This window comes from Haemaphysalis longicornis, unplaced genomic scaffold, assembly GCF_048455015.1.
Source record: "Haemaphysalis longicornis isolate Haplotype H1 unplaced genomic scaffold, Haemaphysalis longicornis Haplotype H1 scaffold_11, whole genome shotgun sequence".
In the NCBI taxonomy this organism is placed as follows: domain Eukaryota; kingdom Metazoa; phylum Arthropoda; class Arachnida; order Ixodida; family Ixodidae; genus Haemaphysalis; species Haemaphysalis longicornis.
Window position 1 is genome coordinate 73747419 of NW_027526214.1, and position 22622 is coordinate 73770040.

General features: G+C 48.0%; 1 protein-coding gene across 1 annotated transcript; it reads left to right on the top strand.

The window, feature by feature from the left end:
* Positions 1-21592: 21592 nt before the first annotated feature.
* On the top strand, positions 21593-21970 carry LOC144160684 (uncharacterized). Its single transcript, XM_077691891.1, has one exon. It carries the CDS (start codon positions 21593-21595, stop codon positions 21968-21970), a length of 378 nt encoding a protein of 125 aa, XP_077548017.1.
* The last annotated feature ends 652 nt before the right edge of the window (positions 21971-22622 follow it).

Consider the following 22622-nt stretch of genomic DNA (forward strand, 5'->3'; position numbering starts at 1 on the left):
AATGTTCTAGCCTTCTGCGCAGTACCACCTCCATGAGTTTGCCAATGCAGGATGTGAGGGACATGGGCCTAAGGTTGTTAATATTAAGTAATTTATTAAATTTAGAAAAAATATGCATTTCAACTTCGTTCCGTTCAATTGGAGTTTTGCTTGACTGCCAGTATTTGTTGTATATGCGCAGAATTTTAGGGTCTTGTCATCAAAGTTAAATATCGTGCTCTATGTTTTTTAATCGTGGCCGGAAGCACTTTCTTTCCGACTATGACTTAGTGCGGCCCTGAACTCGTGCATTTCTATGGTGCGTAAATTTGCTGTTGGGTTGGCCGGTGTAAGAAGGGTGAAGTGTTCCTCTGGACGTTTTAGGTAGAGTGATTTTACCTCAGTGAAGAAGTCTTGCTGCCGACCGGTATACACGTTTCGAATTCTTGCCACGTAGCGACATGTGGTTGCTTTAGCTGAGTTGAGATCGATGAGGTACTTCAGTAGGCTTCATGTTTTGAGAGATACGTCTGGAATTTTATGGTGTGACACCGTGTAAGTATTCGCATTGATTAACAATTACAAACTCGTAGCCACGACAAAAAAAGCTCATACAAATACCGCGAAAACGACGTAGAGCCAATATCACATTGCTTTGTTTACTACCTAACCAGACGCTCCTTTATATTAACTCCTGTGAATATAGCTGAAGTGCCTAGGCACGACGTATAGCTATGTTTACTGCACGTTCAGTTTGGTCTTGCGCAAACGGATCATCTGTGAGTGTAAGAGTGTACTTAAACATGGCGTGGTTCACAGGAACATGCACCCATTCTATCTATGCAATAAATGTTCCTTAGTATCTCAGACAATTAAGCTGCCAAGGTACGTTTGTGCTATTCGTTCATATACTTGAAACACCTGTCTCGCTTTTTATATTAGTTGTTATTTCTTCTCACCGCCATTTTCCATCCCTTGTTTTCATTTTCAAGGTGCGGTACGCGTTTGTACACGGCCACCACAGGCAGGCCTCTGCCTAGTTTAGTGAACGTACCTATACACTGTGCGCCACCTCCCTACGGACATACACAAAGAAAGGTAGAATTGAGCCTTCCCCTCCAAGGTCAACAATGCGGCATCGGCGGGGCTGTACAGACAACATGAAGTGACGCCAAGCGACAGCAAGTAAACCCAGAGTTTCAAGACCACGCTTGCAGTCCAGCGTTAGAGACGAGGGATGCTACATGTATTTTCTCTGCCAATTACGGAAACTTTTTCGTTAATTACCCTTGCAATAGCTGATTTCTCCGCCTTTCTGGGAAGAGTGCTTGCTCATCTGCATCCAAAATGTCTTTTGGTAATTTTTTGGCCTGCTTCAACGTTGTTACTCCAGATAGCCGTTAACTAAAATCTGAATGCGGAGCCGTTACATTTAAAAATGCTCAGGAATTGCAATGACGACGGTTACCAGCATGACACTGCATGAGTTACTTTATTAGTCCTGAACTATTTTGCGTAAGGAGCAAATCTTTACTGAAAATTAAACACGATGACAGTAACAATCAGCTAGGAACTTTTGCCCCAACTTCCACTGACCCTTTATTGTTCGATGCATTGGCAAAATTGGATCTAATTCTTCGTCATTTAGATGTTTTAGAGAGAAAAAAAAGCACAAAAAATAATGCACGACGCCACAGGCCGCAAAATGAAGAAACGGACTGAAACTATACAGGGCAATAAAAATACGCTTGAATCCATTTCCTTTACGTACGACAACTTGCTTATAATGGTTGAAGGGCCAAAGTAGGAATGTAATGATCTCAAGGAAGAAGCAACTCGCTTGGATGCCGATTTGCTCCCCAAAGATAAACGTCTGAGCTACCTAGAAATTTAAGTGGGCAGATTTCAGTTATTTATTTGTACCTTCAAGGCCGAGATGCATTTCAGAGGGAGTGGGTACTACGTTATAAACAAAACTAAAAACCAGCAACAAAAGTAGTAAGCAGATAAGTACAAACATAGATGAGCCAAAATCATACAATGTGATCTAGTGCTTCACGATACTGATGGTTGTTATCTTGGCGGTTCTAATCTTGTCACGTCCGAGGAATAAACGACTGAAAAAAAGGCGTTGGTTGGTGTTGCATGATATTGTTCGTACCTTTTTCCGGTGCTAAATACAAGGACAAATTCATGAAGGATGAGTCATTAACTCACTGGTTAGGGGCTAAATATTGTAGTACATTTTGTGAAAGAGACAGAGGCGAAAGTGTTTGCGGCGTGAAGTTAGACTGGGTAATCGAAGCAAGTTTTTCATGAACGTGACACTTGCTGCACAAGTGAAATTGCCGAGAATGAAACGTGCTGCGTTGTTCTGCACCAGCTCAAGTACTGTCGCTGGATATTCATGGCTCAGGAGCCAAATGGATTATTCATATTTGAGTTTAGATAGAACGAACCAATGATTTACCCAAGAGTGTTTCAAAAAGGTAGGTGCAGAAAAAACTTGCGGCGAAGGTAGCCAATCATGCGATTGGCAATAATAATAACTCTACTAATATGAAGCGACCGGGTATGATCAGTTGGTATGCGCATTCCCAGGAACCGATACGACGTCACAGGTTCAAGAAAAGTGTTGTTAAGATAATAGAAAGCAGTTGAAGGGGCGGTACTGAATGTGTGAGATTTTGCACTAATGAGTTTTAATGTCCAATAACCATTGCTCATACAAGTAAAAATTGCATTTATGTCCAATTGCGTGCGTAACGTCGTAATCGTTGTTAATTTCTAGAAAAATACCACAGTCATCTGCAAATAAGTGAATATTAGAGAAAACACAGCTGGGTAGAACATTAACGTAAATCAAAAACAAACGGGGTCCCAAGGCAGAGCTCTGGGGTACACGAGAATGAACTGAACTGGGTGAAGATTCATATTTATCAGGTGTGACGAACTCGAGACAATAAAAAATACTTATTCTATGCAAACAACTTTGGATCTAAATTTAACTTGCTTAGTTTGGAGTACTAATTGAAGTACTCAAATTGGAGTTCTTGTCGAGAAAATTTGGAGATTCATGACATTGCATATGCTGAAGGGGAAAATTTGCATGTAGTCCTCAGTTCTGTAGTCGACAACCTAACCTAAAGCCCCAAGTCACCACGACGTAGAAGTCCTACATAGGGTAACGGCAAAAGAAGGCATGTTTCCCTCTATACTTGTACGTGTTTTTCGGCAAGAAATGAAAGAGGATTGGTAAAAAATTAAAACTCTGAAATTTCAGGGCATGTACCGCATAAAAACACCAAATTACGCATAAAAACTATTGTGGAAGAGGAAAAAAGTTGACAAAGATAAGGCTACTAGCTTGCCAGGGCACGCAACGAGCGGTTGTACGTTTAAAAGGAGGAAAAAGCCATACCTGTGGAAATATAAAAAAGCAATGGAACAAAATAAAATACAATAAAGCGACCGTAACCTCTCAGTCACTCAAACACTGGGCAGCAAAAAAGCAACAGTGGACATCGAAGAGCTAACAATTGTCATTACCCAGCTAACTCATGTAAACGTAAAGAGCCTGCACAAACGCCTAGCATTGCGGTATGGTGTTAGCCTCGCCATGCCCTCTTTAAATACCCTTTGACTCAGACTACCATCTCCGAGATTTTCTGTTCGAAGTTCTTACTTAAAGGGTTTCAGTCATTTTAGCTATGTGGGCATCACAGATAAGGAGGTGGCGTGACGATGTATGTTCACAGTGGGTGGGTGTGTGTCCTGCTGTGTCTAACTTTTGACAGAGCTGAAGTGGAAGTTTTATGTGTTGAAAGTCCGCAGGTCGAGTTCTTAGTTCGTGCGGTGTACAAACCTATAAATAAAAATATTGCGGGCTATGTGAACGAGTTTTCGATATTTATAAAGAGTTCAATAATCAGCAGATAATGTTGCCCGAAGAATTTATTTTGGAAAATTTTGATATATCTAAACCTCCACTCACTGACTAGCAGGATAGGGGTTTAACAAATAAATTCTAGATTATACACGAGAAATCTTATGTGACCGGGTGACGCAGACATGCATTGCCCATATCAGAATCAGAACGCCAGAACTAGAAGCATTTGGCTGGATTGTTAGGGGGAAAAGTTGCAGACCTATATTTTGCCGCATTAGTAAATTCAGGAAATAACCAATCCCTGCTAGTAGAGCCACAGATAGAAAAATGACCTACATGTCAGAAAGAAGTTTACCAACAAATTGAATCTTTTCACTGGCAGGTAGTTACGGAAGGTAATCACTTGGTAGCTGTGAGGCCGCGTGTTAAGCAGGTGGGGGAGTGCCCTACGGAGGAGGATCGACGATGCCCGCGCTCGTACCAGGGAACCCAAAGCCTAGCCCCGAACCTTGGCCTGGAACACACCTCGGGATAACGCCAGCGGGAACAGCCACCACGCGTTGCAGTAGAGAAACCCACAAAACAGCTCCCGGGATAATTCTCGGAGCATGGCGCAAGCACACTCCTGGCTCCTGGCTTCGCGTCAAACCCCCTCCCGACAGGAGTCCTTGTGCCCGTTTCTCTAGCGCTGTCTGGTCGGTAGCCTCCACAGGCACACTCCCCTCCCGTGCTCCTATCCGCGTGGTCCCGGTGATCTTCCTCTTTCTCATCTTTCGACCGCCGGTTTATTTCCGTCGTCTGCTTGCGCGTTGTCGCTGCCGGTGGATGTCAATATTCATATTCGCACCCCTGCTCTAGAGGTTTGTTTGGGGCAAACAAAACTCGTCACAGGATGTTAGCACGGCCACGATTATATGTATGGCACTAAAGCACTTACTATAGTGTCAGACTTTCTAGCACCACTAGCACCACCACAAGAGTACTCTCCGAAACAGTACAAAACTGTTTCTAACCTAACAGAAGAAAAAAAAAAAGCAACAGCGTTTGCCACTCCTTTAAAACTTCTCTAAAGAATGAACTGCCTACTTAAAAAGTCGGACAAAGGTGCCTTTTTCTGTGGCTACTCTGTCAGTGTCTTGCAAATGTACGGGTTGATCAGCACGAGAAGTGGGTAATACTGCAGGATTAAGAGAAATGCCACACCAGCAACCTCGTCGTTCGGTGCGTGTGGCATCTTGACCATATGGATAGTTTTCTTTTCTCGGCGCTGGGTGAGAGGTGGACGACGAGATTGATGGGAACAGGCCGAAATGTGTCCATCTAGTTGCAGCCCTCTAGCACATTTGACAGAACGTTACGAAGCGTGGAGTGTCAGCTTGCATGCCAGTCCAATAAGTCCTTGCACAGCGCTCCATTTCTTCGCTCGGTACCGCTGTTACTGCCGATGGTTCCTTGATGGGCCTTTCACAAGGAGACGCCTCGTAGCTCCGATGGGACAAGTTGAATTCTTTTTCCAGAGGGCAATTGATGCCGTCGATAAAGAATACGAGTAGTTTCTATAAACTCGATCACCGCTGCGTTGGCTCACCTTTCTACCAACCTCAACGAAACACTTCCAGAGCGAAGGCTCTTGCTGCTTTAGCCACAGAAGTCAGCAGGGGGGATACTAGAGGTGCTGTCTTTACGGCAGGTACCTGCGGCGTTTTTCTTATAGTCTCTCCTTTTGCTGTGGTATCGGAACTGTAGACCTTCGACACTGCTACAGCTGGCGAATATGACGGTAGGTTCCGACAAGGTTGGTCTTCTGGAACGCTGCCTGCTGCAAGGGCCGTGCTTGCTATTATCCTGTTCCTTTCCCTGAGACACTTTGCGTCTGTTTCTGCAGTTATACTCTGGCGGATCCTGGTGTCGTTGAAACTTGGTCGGTGCTTCCACCGCAAAAGATTGTGTCCAGACAATTAGCTTCCTGCTTGACCCTTGTTCTCTGGTAGGTTTGCGCCAGCTTCAGCTTGATCACCGATATGGCGGCCACTCAAGAAGAACGCACTCTTCTTGCTGGGCTGTCTGGAACCCGGAAACGTCCACTTCGTCCGAATATCTGCTCGCCGATGGCACTGCTTATTACACAGCAAGAAGTAAGGCCTCGTCTTAGGATTCTGCTGGTCAGGAGGTCGGTTGAGTTCACGCTGCGTGCCCCTCTCATCTTCTCGGCTTCTTGCCAAGTTGGTGAGACCTTGCGCTTCAAGGTAGTGATTGGCGTTTTTGACTAGCTGGTCAAGGTTTTTGTAGCCCCCCTTTTTAGAAAAATGGCTAGCCTCTCATGACAGCTGTTGAGGAATTCCTCGGTCACCATTTTGTCTCGGAGGGCGGCGTAGGTCTGCTCTGTTTTGGCCAGCCCCGGCCAATTGTCAAAGTAGACTAGTAGGCGGCCCGCAAACAGGCGGCCTGTCTCCGAATTCTATGGCTTGGACTTCCTGAACTTGCACCTGTAGCCCTCCTTCGTGTATCTGAACCTTTGTAGGAGGGTCTGATTTAGTTTAGGGTATTCCATGGCATCATTGATGAAAACATTGATGAAAACATTTTATGTTGATGAAAACATTTTATGAAAACATGATGAAACGTTGATGAAAACATTTTATGTAGCTGACAACAGGGTCCTTGCCTTCCCGATTAACTCATTTGATGAAGCTGCAAGCTTTTTTCAGACTGATATAAGCTATTTGCTCAACCTCTTTGTTTATAATCTTATTTCAATATTTATAAAAAACGCCTCTACATTGCTTTCATAACGAACACAATCATTTCACACTATCAAGAGCTATTTATCTACGGCATAGCAGCTGCCACAAGTGCTTATGTCCAAATGTACCCCTATGAAGTGTTGCTAAGTATTTATGTTTATTATTCGATGAGCATTTGCTTCGGATACGCACATTCAAGAAGTAGCGATGAGCAGACAGGTACTGTGCAGTTACCTTTGTTCCTTACAATTTACATCAGATACCTGATGCAGAAAACTGGTGTACAAATCTTCGGCAGAATCAATAGTAGGGTACGGGGTAACTGATACAGTCACGCCTCACAATACCGGCTCAATATAATGAGCCCTACATTAACAAGAATATCGCAAGATTCCACAAGGAACACCCCATCAAGGAGGAGAAAAATATTTTTAATGGGTCAAGTAGAAAGGCTGTTTGTTGACAATGTTCTTTTTTGATGTGCTTTGCAAACTTTATTTTTCAAATACCTTTTTATAATAAACACAAAGACCTTTGCAGCTTATTAAAAACTGCTATTTGTCTAATTTTTACCAGTTATGGTAAAAAACAAAATTCTACCAAGTATCTTTGCTTTTTAATAAAGTTACAGTAGACCCTGCCATTCATAATAAAAAAGTAAAATTGTTGCAGCGCTTATGGGTCGCAAAAAAGTTTGTTTAATGAGCTAGACAGCTACGCACTTGAGATTACTAAGCTCATATTCACTGGTTTCAGAATCAGCGTATTTAAATTTGCATTTTATATGTTCTTCTGCTATATTCTGTTAGTTTGCAGAATATTGTTCTGTCTGTGTTGTGTTATAGTTATGGTTCGATGAGGGTAAATTACCTCCCGCTTTTTATCTTTGCATATGTTGTAAAGGGCGTAGGCATGTAATTGGTAAAGATCACAGGAGGCGATAAGTGGTGTTAGGCGTAAACAAACCGAGCTTTCCGCGCAGCTGATAAAAGAAAATATGTAATTTTATGCCAAAATATGCCAATTCAGAATCTCTTATTGCCTGAAAGACTTTAGAGAAAACGTTGATGTTGATAAGGGGATGTGTGTAGTACCGGAAATATTGCCTTTCTAGGCGTTCCATTAGGACTCAATTTTCAAAATACCATGTGAATATTTATGACCTAGTATTTGTATTTAAAATTTTTATGCGGTATTCTAAGTTCGCACAATATGAGCAGTGGAAAATGTGAGTAGCCTATTTTGATTCACCACCAACACATGATGCTACTCAGATATTCGAAAGAAAATACAGCCGTTTATGAATGTTCTCATGTAATAAATTTATTATACTTCACTTCGCCACAGCTACCAAATTTTCTTCTGACTGCGTGAAATCAAAGTAGAAAACCAGTACTATGGGTGTTTATTCAATAAAAATGTAGGCGAAGAATATATGTAGGCGAAGAAAAGATATGACAGAAACAGTTCGGTTCACCGCTTCTCTTTGTTCACGTCTGTTTAGCCACACGTTATCAATATTTTTCAAGGTATGAACCAGTTCGGTCTGCAAGAAGTTGTTTTATAAGGCGTTTAGCGGTACACCACATGTTACATTATATGCAGTACATATATATAAGTGCAATGTTTTGTTCAGGTCAGTGAAACCAACATCCGCGGTGATGTTGCGGTGGAAAGAAAATACATGCATTATTATTTTTAATTCTTTTGCATAGAGCACCAGCAAGATCTAATAAAAGAGGTTCCGTTATATTGTGGGGTTTGCAGGCTTTCCCACTTTAGTCGCGTTGTGTGGTACACTTTGCAACGGTGTTTTATACATAGGCATTTTGAGTTTCTTTGTTGCTTGGCTGTTTTGGGCATACACCACCGCAATCTTGCTAGTTGCATTCCTCGCACCATGTTCTATGTGCTACCCCGTGACTGGTGGGTACAAACCACGGGAGGCAGCGCATGGCGTTCTCGATGCTGGAAGAATGTCGTTTATTTGAAACTTGTTCAAAAACGTCTGAAGTTTCTACCAGATACAGGTAGCGGTATTTTGCATAAGCTGGTTACCGCAAGAGACTATTCAGAGCTGCCGAGCAACAGACACTTTCGCTAAGCAAGCAAGGAGTCCACCTTGTTGGGGCAGCGAAGGTGGCAGTTTGCTGCTACAACAAGCAATGTCGTCGGTGTTGACTTTCCACCTATCCCTTCCACATTGTCAACTCGCATCGTTTCTTCGGAAACCCAATGGTGCATCGACGGCATGCGCTTTCCAATGTAGCAGCTGCTCCAGATACTATTGAAGTAAAAAACACGCCAAACCTCGAACTTGTTTAGCCAGACAAAACTTAGCACTCCTTCCTTTCAGTGTCTAATAATGCGTAACGACGTTCTATCTCAGAAAAGGCAACATACGAAAACATGTTGCTTTCCTTTTAAATTAAAAGTGTCTGTTATTGCCTGTCGCGTACTGTAATGGTGTCACAGTGTTTATTAAAATAACGAGGGTACTATTTTAACAATAAAGATTGCACATCTAGACTGGGCTGTACCGTCATTCGAAAGCGGTAGACGCTCTGACACCTCATATTCAGTGCTTTTCCTTTTCAGTTTTGTCCACTTATCAACATGAGGTACATGAGCGCATCAAATCAAGTGAACAAGTTTGTGCATGCGGTTACCACTTTACTCCGCACCGAAAAGTCACGCCGAAACGAACACGTGCCCACCTATGTAAGCAAGCACGTCTCCAAATCAGAAAAGTAACACACAAATGCATGCCCATAAATAACTAAATCCCATACGAACTGGCGCAAGCGCATCCACTGAATGGCAGACGCATTTGCACTGTTGGCTGCAAAAACTGGCGAAGAGAACATGGCTACGCTGGCCCTTGCCTTGTAGGTTGCATGGCCTTGTAGGTTGCATTGCCTTGTAGGTTGCATTGGTTTTGTGTGCTTGCGTGTTTAGTTTTACCTCCCGGCCGCACCCGGTTGTTTTACATATGTTCCAAGCAAACAGCGTGTTCCTGCATTATTTATGCAGCGCGGGTTGTCTCATTTGTGAGGGAGAGTGTTTCCCCCTACTGTTGCTTGAATAGAAGAATTGTCTCTGGTCTCCAGTGTGCTCCATCCATTTGCACTCTTATAGAAACAGTCATTCCAAATGATCACTGCCAGCCAAATGGACTCCCGGAACTTGTGTACCCGAATACCTGGCTCCGCCCGTCACTTTGGTCACTGCTGCCTCGCCGTGTGTGTATTCTTTCACTTGTAGATTAGGAGGTCTTTTCAACGATTAGCTTGCTTTTCTTTAAAGACAACTCTATCATCCTTGGCTTCGTGAACACTGGTACAGCTGCTTCGTAGGCACCCTTTATGCTCCCTACGCCCTCTGTAAACCGACAACCCAGCTCATCCTGAGCAAGGCACCCGATACAACCTATAGCCGCCGAACCAAGAAAGAACAAAGAAAGGCACAACCTAAAACCCCTGTTACCAAGAGTGACACCGCCGCAATCGATAACATAGTGCACGAAGCCACTACCCTCTAGTTTTTCCCGCGGAAAGCACCATCGATCAGTGGATCTCCCAGTGACTACGATGAGGACTGGTTGGAGAAAGGAAAAAGGCGTCCGGATCCTTCACAGGCCGAGGGATGAAGAAAATGTCTGCATGTGTTGTTCTGTTCAGGCAATGGAGCTTAACTTGATTCTAGAATCACGGAAGTTTCTTAAACAAGTACACTCTCTTCAAAAGCATGTTCGAGAAACCCTTATCACCGTCATGAGAAAGGAGGAGCAGCACCTTCGTTGGAAACCCGCAGGCGATGCCCCAAAAAAAGGGGCGTGATCTTTGTGGAGAAGACAAAAATATTATTTCGTCGTGCATGACTGAAAAAAACAGTAAAAGAAAATAAGCTTTCTGATGCGCGTAGAAAAATAGGACATGTAAGCTTGCCTTGACCGTAACCCTCCTGAGACGGTGGCCGAATTCGTCTGAGGCGACCGCGATGGAGAAAACTGTCAAACAAAACAGTTGGGTTGTCCAGTCAATGAGCTTGGTTTGGAGGCCAGCAGAGCCGTGCCTATTAGCTCCGAAGCATTACGGGAGACCATCCGTGCCGACGTGAGAAAGGAGCAGCAAAAAATCTTCCTGACGACGCCAAAAACGTAAGCCGCTTCATCTTGAAAACATGCGCGGAAAGACGTTGAATAAGGTCCTGTGTATTTCTCTTCTTAGTCAACGTCTTTCCGCGCCTGCTTTCAAGATGAATCATTACCAACTCGCCCAACTTTCATCCAAGGCGCTTATCTTACTAACGCCTTTAGAGTAGATATTCAACGGGCACTGGAGACTTCTACGCCACCGGAAGCGCATCGACCACCTTACCCCATGGCATACGCCTCAGTTGTTCATTGCCCCCTCCCTTTTCTTATTCGTTCTCAAGAGACCTTGGCACACCGAGGTCCACTGCCGCCCGACCTATCATCTTTGGTCCAAAATTAGACCCCGAGAAAGACGGACGTATAACAAACCTACTATAATCATCTGCTGTGCAATCACTGGGGACGGGCCAGCCACACGTATCGTCGCTGCACACACAAGAGAATCAGACTCCGTGGCTTTCTGTTAGACGCACCCCGCTGTATTCCGGACTACGCCCTAACCAAATTGATTTATACGCTTTTTCGTCGACTTCAAAAAAAAAACGCGAGAAGCGTCTCGAAAATTACCGCACAATCACCAAACGAGCCGCTCGACCAACGCAACAGCCACCCTACCACGTGTCATCACTCGGGTGCGATGGTATTCGGCATGCGACCTGACGACATGCTGAGCGAAGACATCATACATCCCTCGGAAAGTGCCTGGGCTGCTCCAGTTCTGCTCGTGAAGAACAACTTTGGCCACTTAAGGTTCTGCGCGAGCTACTGACTACTGACCAAACTCGCAAATAAGATGCGTACCTTTGTAGCGGCCACCGCGCCTTGGTTCAGCAGCAGAAAGACAACAACGATGATGAATGCGGAAGCACGAGGCACACACTCACGTACACTCGCGTTGGAGAAATCAAATCAATACAGTCACGGCTGGTTATCTTTACGGCGGCAGCGACATGAACAGGTGACGTGACAGAACTCGCCTCTTCTCAACACGCCTTGTGCAACCCTTCAGCCTCGCTCAATTAGGCAATCCAAATACAGCCTGGCAGTAACCACAAAGCAGTGGCGCCATCCCACAAAGCAGTCCAGCCCACCCACGAAGCCGTTCCGCCCCCTCACTAGAAACGCAGCTTCACGCAGCAATATGGAACCCCCAATTTAGGGGCGAAGCTCCGCTTGCTTGGGCCCTGTCCCGTCCCTGGCTGTGCCGTGTACATACCGCTGATGATGATTGTGGCAAGATGCCCCAAGGGATCGGCAAACCAAAGATTGGACAAAGAGGTCAAAACGTTCAAAACGTTCGTGGCTACCCAACAGGGAGGAGATGAAGAAGACGTTGTCGTTCGTCGTGTGCGAGCTCCAGATACGTATAGAGGGTACGCGACGCAAGACGCTCTGCAGAAGGCGACGGCCGAGGTGTCTAAAATTTCACACATCGAATTTTACAAATCACCCGTGGAGATTCTCATCGTCCAAAACAAGCCATACAAGATCATCACAAACATGAACGTCGTCGATGGGCTTGTCAAGGAAGTTGTGGGAAGTCTCAAGCTTTACGAGCGAGGAGTGGTGGTGTTGACGTGGCAGCGCCCGATTTCGATCCCACGACTCTCTGGCCGCGACGGGGGGCACGTCGCGCTCTTCTAACTGCAGTATAAACAAAGACGCAAGCATGGCTACGCACGCGCCTTAGGCCCTATACTTATTCAGATGGTTCGCGCCGTCAAGAAGACCTATAACAACGCGTGGAGTCTTTATATGATGAGAGGGCGAAGGTTTCACGGTTTTACCTATAAGCATTTTAGCTTCGCCCCTCTCATCGTCATTTACTTCGTGGATCAATATTTAACGGAAACGAAATATTTGCTGCATTACCTTCGAGCCTACAGTCCAAAATGAAACATTTGTTCCTATGGTCGACAACCAGCCATTCGGCGAAATTGTGCATCTTGCAAGGACAAAATATAATGCAGTTTGAACGACCTTCCGAACTATACTTGAGATGTTTTTTTGTAGGGTAAAACCTTTTTTTACTGTATTTTGCACGAAGAACATGTGTCAGCACATTTGGGTTAAGTAAGCTTTGTACACCGAATAGAGAATTTCAGACTAGCGATCTCCACAATCATGGGCTGACAGTCTGCCATTACCAACCAGTACTTGCTGAAAGCAAATCCGAGAAAAACCGCTTCCAAACTCGTGGAGTATTGGAATTAAAACCACTGCTCACTACTGAAAGCCGGCAAATGCTGCACTGACAATCTTGTGAGCCAGCCTTTGTGAGCCAGCCAAATATTCTGGAGCCAGCCTTGGATGGCTTCCGGTATATGTTAAAGGGAAACCATGTCCATGGCCTCTGTCCTTCAGACCGCATCTTTCAAGCCGCATAAAATTGGTCTCAGTGTTTAACATCTGCATATAAAAACGAAAACGTATTCCCAATCTATTTAAAAGCTATACTTTACCAAAAACAAACAATGCAAATTTAGGGTGTTAATTGTGTCAAGGCTAGGTACTGCTGCCGTGAGGCACGTAATGTGGTGGTCTCTGGATTCAATTAGATCACCTGCAGACAATCAACCCAAAACAAAATCTCAATACACAGACATTCTTGTTTCTTGCTCAAAATACAAAAGTGGCTGATGTGACAAGGATTAGACCTTCATCATTGGGCTTAGCAGTACAGCGTTTTGCCGTTATGCCCGAACGCTTCTTTGGGCATACATGGGCATATAGATGGGCATACAGTGAACGAGGGGAGCCCATTCAGTGCCCAGCCTCAACCCGGCCCGTTTTAAACTTTTGAGGTGAATTTGCTGTGAAGTGCCACTTGCGATAAATTGTGGGTTTCAAATTATTTTTTGCTTTACAGCTATCGCTATTGTTTTGTTTCCAACTTCTCTTCGTCTCCAAAAATCAGGGGGTCGTAACTGCTGCACCTAAATTTGAACACCTGCATGCTTTGTGATGATTTTAATCAGACATTTTGTGTTTGCACCGTCACATAGCTTCATTGGGAGCTCAGGCTAAGGATCGTGACATCTTCAATCAATCACAACCGCGTCATCCAAGCACCTCGACTTCTGCAACACCCACAAGTGCGAAGTAGGCATGATGTCATGGTAGCACCATCGCCTTCTGTGAACACCATTACCATTTAAAATGTCGCCACTGAATTGAGTGCAGACATTTTCGTAACCCCAGCAATGCTCGTTTGAAGCAGAGCAAGCAACATTGAAATCAGTGCAGAGGGGTGGCACTGAGATAGCACTAAATGAATCGCATTTTCAACACCGCTGTTTGCGCACCCGTGCAACCATGTAAATGGAGTAGGCGCTGCTGCTCGCAGGCTACTAAATAGACGAGAGGCCAGTGCATAATATTCCCATGAGACAGACCTAAAAGCAGGATGAGTTTGGCACTGACAATAATCGAAAAATGTTTTCAGCTGTATTTGCTTATATGGAAGGTATTCTCTTGAACCTTTGTTCAATTTTGTGGGAATTGTTCATTTTAAGATCCCACTGATTCAAGAAACCTCCAGTTTCTTGTGGTAAATGCAACTTAAAAAGTATAATTGTCTAGTTATTTCTACACAAGACCAATGAAACTGAACGAACTTGCTGTCATTTACACTTTAGGAGCAAATTCAAGTGCGAAACCAATTCCATCACACTCTGCTAATGCCTATGCACAGTGTAAAATATGTAAAGTGTACAGGCCAAATGTATATCTCGGTTATCTGGCATCCCGTCGTGGAAAGCTGCTAAATAATTTAAACCATTTGGTAATGTTTAACACGCACCTAAATTTCTACAGTTGGGAGATTTTTTATCACGAAAATAAAAGATATAAGAAGTGGATTTGCCATCAAACAAAATGTAAAAAAAGTACTGGTAGACACAGCTGCAACATTAGAGACACAGTGCATACTGCTAGAAGGCACACTGCAGATCTTACATCAAGTTACGCAAGAGTTGTTAGGTGAAATATAACACTTAGTTACTGGCTAGGTGCTTCTTGATCATTGAAAAATACACATAATGCATGATTGCATAAGGATCGCACCACGAGGACAACAGTGTGTTCTTACTGGTGAGTGGGATTGTTAGAAGTACTCATGCGTGTTGCAGCTTCTTGAAAGAACACGTTTGGAGCTCATACTGTTATCCTCCTGTTTGGCCATAATTTAATAACACAGAATGTACGTTTTATAGAGGTTACTTTCTATTGGCTCATAGATCCTAACATTGAGGAAAAAACTCATAGATCCTAATATTGAGGAAATGCATTTTCAGGCAGCACGCAGAGTTCGTTAAAAAATACACGATTACTTTACCTTTTCGTCGTATTCTATACCTTGAAGGCGGAGTTCCTCAGCCAGCCTTGAACGCCTGCAAGCTTCCCTTGCTATACAGATGCCGGCACCACCTTCACTATAAACTACAAGCTTCAGAGGAAGGGGTGCGGACACTGAGGCAGCGACACAATCCCTCCTAATCACGAACCATGGAAAAAACCAGCTGTGACACTGTGTGGAGAAAGTACCTCGGTAAACTAGACGGTGCAACACATGAGCTGCTGTCTCACTTCATTTCCGAACATAATTGAAAAAATGCGCTAACAGGACGGGACAGAGGGAAGGAAACACAAAACAGCGCAGACTAGCAAACTGAGTTTATTGACCACAGCATACATACTACCACTTATCGGCACGTGGGCAATCAACAAGGAAAGATAAAACACACATCACCAAACGCACAAGCAGCCACATGTCGGTCAATAGTCCAGGAACGCGATTTCTTTGGTCGATAGGGATATCGATGCAACACTTATGCAATTATCACCCGCATGCGCAATTTCGCGTGCTTCTATATTCTCCCGCGTGAGCGAGTCACGGCTCTTGGCAAAACAAATCGCGTTCCTGGACTATTGACCGACATGTGGCTGCTTGTGCGTTTGGTGATGTGTGTTTTATCTTGTCGTGGCTCTTTATGCCGACCCCGACGTGCTCACGTCTCCTATTGTGGTGCTGACAATGCCTGAGCGGGAGTCTGGAGGGAGTGAGGCCGCTAACCATGGCGACTGCTCCCCGGCCTCACAACTCTCAGAGCAACACGCCCACGTATGCCCCGAGGAGCGCTTTGGCAAGGCATCCGCGGCTGGTGCTCTGCACCGGGCGCCACGAGAGCGTTCTGGTGTGCGTTGCCTGCAGAATGACGAAGCGCATCGCGGCGCACCCGCGGAGTGCTTCCGTCATCAATCGCTGAAGTGGCCGCGAAAGGAGCGCGATGCTGCACCTTGACGTCGACATCGCCATCGACAACGGAAGCACCCGCCAAGAAAGCGAGTTTCGACTCGGACACTCCTGCGGCGCGCTCCCGCGAGTAATCAGCGTCGTCTTTCCCAGCGCGTGTTCGGCACTTCATCGTAGGAAATTCCAGCCTTTTCGCTCATGCAGCCGAACGTCGGTGTACCTGCGTAACAGGTGGCAGTTCAACGAGCCCCCATTCTGCAAGCATCGCATCGTCGTCTATGCAGTGGCCGCGGGTGACGTCACTTTTTTCGTGGCTTCTACACCCTACGCTAGCTTGTCTCATTCTCCACTCCTAGCCTCGTCCGCCAAAGGTTTCCCTACGTCCCGGACGCTACCTCGCCGACCATCAGGACCGTGCTGTTGTCAACCCCTGTCTCTTGACCACTGAGTGCCCACGGACTCTTCCTGACTACGGACAATTTGTACATACCTGTACATAGTGCATAGTGTATTTTCCTGCATTGTTATTCACATTTGTCACTTTATCGCGCTCCACGCTGCGGGGGAGGCCATTAGCGCCGCCATCATCATCTTCTTAGGCGTCACAATCATCATCAGCACATTGGACCGCTGGTACGGAGGACACTCAGTACTGGGCACCTGCTCTGGAACAGCACCCCGTTTTTACTCGCCTCGTCCTGACAACGGCACGGCCAGCACAAAATAAATAAACATGGGTTCGGCCACACGGCCTCATTGGTCGCCTACACATCGCAGGACAGCGAACAATTCTGTAACAGGGTGCGATTCATGCAAATTTTTTTCGAAACGGCTGAATACGGTTTCACGGAACTTACTCCTTTTCAGATAAGAAAACTTGGAAAACTAATCAGTAAGTTGCATCTCATTTACTAGCAAATATAAATTTTAAAGCTTTGCGAAGTTATTGCAAAATTAACAAGTTTTTTTTCAGTTTTAACATCAAAGCCTTCCCTCCTTTTCACGTTCGGTCCTATGAGTAAAACCTTCAAGATATCCCTTTCCCATTATTATCCTTCGCAAGTATTCCCCCGCTGGGCACTTGTTTTGCTGAGCAAAGCAACTGCTCGGGCGGCAGGGTCGTATTCTTTTACAACGCGGTTGTTGAAATTTGGAATAAGGAGCTGCAATCTTTGAAAGCACACCCTTAGCAGGGAATGCTATTGAGACACGATTGCGGCCTACCTAATAATTATCCGTATGAATGGGAAGGTGCATTGAACAAAATATTTGTTCCGGAGAGGGGTCAGTTCTTGAGCAGCATCGCGACAGTACCTATTTGTCGGTTGTGTTGTCAATGGTCTCTGGCCTGTGAAAATAACGAAAATGTTCCTTTGAAAGGAACCCTGTCACACTCTTAGTGCAGTGAAAGTAAACCTGCGAGACCTTTAGATTTCACTGCCAGGAATATCTTAGCCATATATTACACGAGCACGTGAAGCGGTGAGCACGCAAATCACTGTGAAATACTCGGAAAAACCAACCGCGCAATATTCAGTTCTCCTCATTATGCACGCAGGCATGGCCTACGCGACTTGGCATACGCCATGGCTGCCCCATCGGCTGTCACTGGTGAACTTCGTGGCTAGATTCTCCCATTTCCACCGTCGTCATCGCTGTGTATGAACCTCTTCTATGCCTTAACCTGTAGGCATTGTTTTTCCGTTTCTTTTTTGTTTTGAGTGCGCGCGAAGTTTGAATTCTGAGCTCGATACTTCCCTTTAAACGGGACCACTCGACAACAAACGTTTATTGCATCAAAAACAACCTGCCTGATCAAGCGAAAGCAGGCACCTATCCTTGCTTTTTTGTTGCACCAGACCGGAAATAGGTCGTTTTGAAAAGCCACCAGGGGGCCAACCGATGCAGTCGTGCATCACGTCGGCTCCAGCAAATACCGGTCCTCTGACGCGCCAAGTGCATTCAAGGCCACGAAAGTGGTACCAATCGACAGAGATTCTCCACGCGATCACCGGGAGACCAGATTTTCCCCAGGCAAGCCATTATTCTCATTTTACGACCCCGGGAAGTTCTGAAGCCGTGGCCGCCCCGGTAACCCTAAATCAAGGGTTAGTCGGCCAGCGGCGGTTACGTAATGGCTTCCTATTCTACGAGGGATACGGCGTGTCCGGTGGAGGATTTTGCGGCTTCTGACCCCGGCATTAGTCAGATGCAAGTAGAAGTGGAGGGAGAAGAAATTACAACCGAGGATTTTCAAGAAGGCTCCGGCTGGACGCGAGTGGTCCGAAAACCTAAGATCCAAGGCAAGGAGGCTGCGCGGCCGGCGTCACCAGAGCGGCAATCTCGGCCTCGAGAAAGGAACCAGTACGCCAAGAGAGTCATCGCCTCCACGTCAAGGGCGTCTAAAATGCCGAATGTGTTACCAAGCGAGGACATCAAAATCGTCGTCAGGCCTCGGGGAGGCCTAAACATTGCCAAGCTGCAGGTGACCGTGGCCACGGCCATTCGCGCGGCAGCGGGGGTTTCAAGGGAAGACAGGGCGGCAGACCCGTTTTGCCCGAATGTACACCAGAACATCGTGGTGGTGAGCACCCCAGACGAGGGACGAGCCCAGGCCTACGCCAGAATTCAGTCCATCCGCATTGGAGATCGCGTACATGAGGTAGGAGCATACCAAACTACGCCAGACGGCACGGTGAAGGGAATAATACGAGGAGTTCCAGTGGAGGACACGCCGGCAGAAATCCACCGGAACATCGTCCACCCGCGCAACCCGCTGGCTCGCGGAGCGCAACGCATTGGCAATACGACAACGGTGATCGTGGTCTTTGAGGGGCTGAGTGTGCCCAATTATGTGTGCTATGAAACGGTACTCCTCCGGTGCAGCCTGTACCGCAAGCACATTGACGTGTGCAGACAGTGTGGTAGGGTCGGACACAGGAGGGACGTATGCCCCAATCCCAGTGCTAAAGTGTGCTTCGACTGCGGCGTTAACAACCGGACCGAGGGGCACGACTGTAAGGTCAACTGCAGGATCTGCGGGGGGCCACACCCAACAGGCGATCGCGACTGCAAGCATCGGTACAAGGTACCTTACGTGGTGACCCGGCGGCAGTGGGAAAGGAAGATGGAGGAGCAGCGTGCAAGACGGCAGCTGCCGAACCCAGACGAGTTCCCGGAACTGAGGACGCCAGTGGAGAGAGCAACAACAGCTGCTACCGAGCGGAGCACGTCACGTTCCAGGAAGAACAGCAGGGGCCGAAGCGCGAGTCGCCAGCGCGGCACATCCAAGTCAGGAGAGCGCGTAAGCTGGGCGGACGCCACCAAAGCAGCGATTAGGAAGAGGGGTCCATCGCTGCAGCAGAGCCCAGGGCCGAGCGGTGGAGGTAACAGCGGGGACAAGAAAGGCGACAAGAGGGACAAGGAGATGGAGCTACTCAAGAAGAACGTGGTCATGCTTACCAGAGCAAACGAGTTACTCAACAGAAAAGTCACGGAGCTCGTGGCAGCGCTGGACAAGTCCAACAAGGAAGTGATGGCGCTCAAGCTGGGTCTACCGGACCGACCCATGCCGACACAACAGTTGGTGGAGGAGCGGCAATGCGAGCGGCGACAACAGCAACCGCCGCATCAACAGGCGGAGCGGGCGCAAACCCCGGCTGCCGCAGCCCCTCAGGCTATGGAAGAGGAGACTGTGGAAGACGAGACGACGACCGTGGCGGCGGGACCGGTGCCCAAGAAGAGAGCCACCGAAAGCCTCAAAGAGCGGAGAATCAACGAGAGGCTCAACAGAATGGAAGAGCAACACAACTTGACAATCAGTGCATTCAGCGAACACTTTGCGAACATTGACACCGCTCTACAACAAATCATGGCGGCGCTGCAGGCGTCAGGACTACAAGTACCAAGCCAGCAACACCACCCACCGCAAGCATGGATAGAGCAGCAACAACATCAGCTACAGCAGTAGGGAGCACGCGAGGCCTTATAGTCTGGCAGTAGAATTGTAACGGCTTCGTCAGAAAGAAGGCAGTCCTGCAGCAACACCTGGAACAGGCAACCGTGAGGCCCGACATCATCTTACTGCAGGAGACCCTTACCGAGGAGGTCAAGCTCCCAGGCTACAAGGCGAGCGTCAGCCCTCCGAGCCTGCGGGACACTACCGGCAGCACCGGCAGAGGGGCCTGCACCCTGGTGAGAAAGTTCATCACTTTCCTAGAGCACGAGGTACTCGGCGTGAACAGCCTCATTGAGCACACTTTCGTCGATGTGGTAACCGGGAAGAATAGTAGGAAGGAGAGCACATTCATACTAAACGTCTCTAGCAGCCCGGCACACAGGAAATAGAAATTCAAGGCTCTGCTCCACAAGGCTAACCGCATCGCCGGCCCGCGCAACAGCCTGGTCGTGTGCGGAGACTTTAACGCGCCGAACCAGGCCTGGGGTTATAGCAGGACACTGGTCAAGGGCCGGGACCTCCTGCAGGACGCGACCGACCTTGGGATGACCCTGATCACCGACCCGCGGACCCCACGCGGATCGGCAACTCGGTCACCCGAGACAGGACGCCGGACCTCGCGTTCGTTCGGAGCGGCGGCAGTGACAATGCGGAAACGGGGGACTTTGGCTGGCGGAACACGGGGCACGAGCTGGGCAGCGATCACTACATCGTGGAGATCGCCGTCCCGCTCAGCAGCGGCGACACGGCCACCAACTCCAGAAACTGCGTCAGGACGCACAAAGTCACCGACTGGAACGCCTTCCGAGGGTCCCTACCGGGCGAGACGGTGGTGATCGAGGACATCGAGGAGTGGACGGCGGGGCTCATGGAGCGGGCCGCGGAAGCGACCAGAGAGATTGAGACGGATGCCAGTATCGAGCGAGTGGACAACCGACTGGCCCACCTCATCGAGGCCAAGAAAGCCCTCCTGACGATGTGGAAAGCGCAACGCACCAACAGGAAGCTCCGCAAGAAGATCGCGGAGCTAAACAGAGTAATCGAGGCCCACTGCACAACACTGTGCGCCCAGCGATGGCACGAGATCTGCAGCGCGGCGGACGGGCAGATGCACTGCGGCAGGACGTGGACCCTGCTGCGGCACTTCCTGGACGAAATCAGGACCAAGTCGCACCAGCGAGAGCGGCTAACCAGGATCATGCACGCACCGGTCACTGAATGCGGGGAGGACGAGGTGAGAAGGCGCCAGGACGCCAAGTACCTGCCGCCCACCCCGACGGTGCATCACCCGGACAACCAGGGTGCGGCCAACTCGATCCTGGACAGAGACATTTAGGTATGGGAGGTCCGAGCGGCCCTTCATGACCTCAATACCAGATCGGCGGCAGGCCCAGATCGAGTGACAAACAAGGTGCTGAAGAATCTCGGCGAGTCAGCGATCGCGAGCCTGACGGACTACTACAACCGTTGCTGGCGGGCTGGGACTCTTCCCCGGCAGTGGAAAGCGGCCAAAACCATCCTGATCCCCAAGCCGGGCAAGCCGCCAGACATTGGAAACCTCCGGCCCATCTCGCTCACGTCCTGCGTGGGCAAGGTGCTGGAGCACGTCCTGATGAACAGGTGGCAGCGGTACCTGGAGGAGTCGGGGCTCTACCCGGACACGGTCATCGGCTTCAGGAGCAAGCTAGGCACCCAGGACGCTATGATCCAGCTCAAGAGCGAAATTTTGGACGACAACACCAGGACGAGGGACAACCGTGCCGTGCTCGGCCTTTACCTGCAGAGCGCCTTTGATAAGGTGACGCACTCTGCGATCCTGGCGCAGGTGTCAAGGCTGAACATGGGCGAGCTATCATACAGATACATCAGATATTTTCTGTCGGGTCGCACGGTTGAAATACATGCTGGCGACCTTGAGCTACCGGAGAAGAAGCTTGGCAGCGTGGGGACCCGCAAGGGTCGGTCATTTCGCCGCTGCTGTTTAATCTAGTGATGATCGGAGTGGCTGAACGGCTCTTGCGCGTCAGCGGGGTCAGGCACACCATCTACGCCGACAATATCACACTCTGGGTATAGGGAGGCAGCGACGCCCACATTGAAGACACGCTACAGGCGGCGGTCGACGCCATCGAGGAGCAACTGGACGGCTCGGGGCTGGTGTGTTCACCGAGCAAGTCGGAGTTGCTAGTGGTGCCACTGAAGGGAGTGAGAAAGAAGAAGCGAGACCCGAGAAGGGACAGCGAGAAAATCATGATATGAACGAGCGGCGGCCAGGTGATCCCGCACGTCGAAAAGATCCGGGTGCTAGGCATGCTCCTAGAGCGAGGCAGAGGCAATGGCGAAACCATCAACCGCCTAACGGCCAAAGTCAACACGGCCATACGCCTCATAAAGAGGGTATCGAGCAGAAGGGCCGAAGGCATGAAGGAGGCCAGCCTAACGCGGCTGGTCCAGTCCTTTGCCGTGAGCCATATTGCCTATGTGGCGGCCTTCCACAATTGGAAGGTACACGAGCGCAACAGGATCAACGCGCTCATACGAAGGGCCTACAAGGCCGCACTCGGGCTTTTCGACTGTGCAAACACGGAGAAGCTCCTGTCACCGGGGGTGCACAACACTATCGAGGAAATTGCAGAAGCCCA

What these genes read in the sequence shown, in the direction of transcription:
- LOC144160684 (XM_077691891.1), top strand. Translation starts at nt 21,593, where the DNA reads ATGAACAGGTGGCAGCGGTACCTGGAGGAGTCGGGGCTCTACCCGGAC.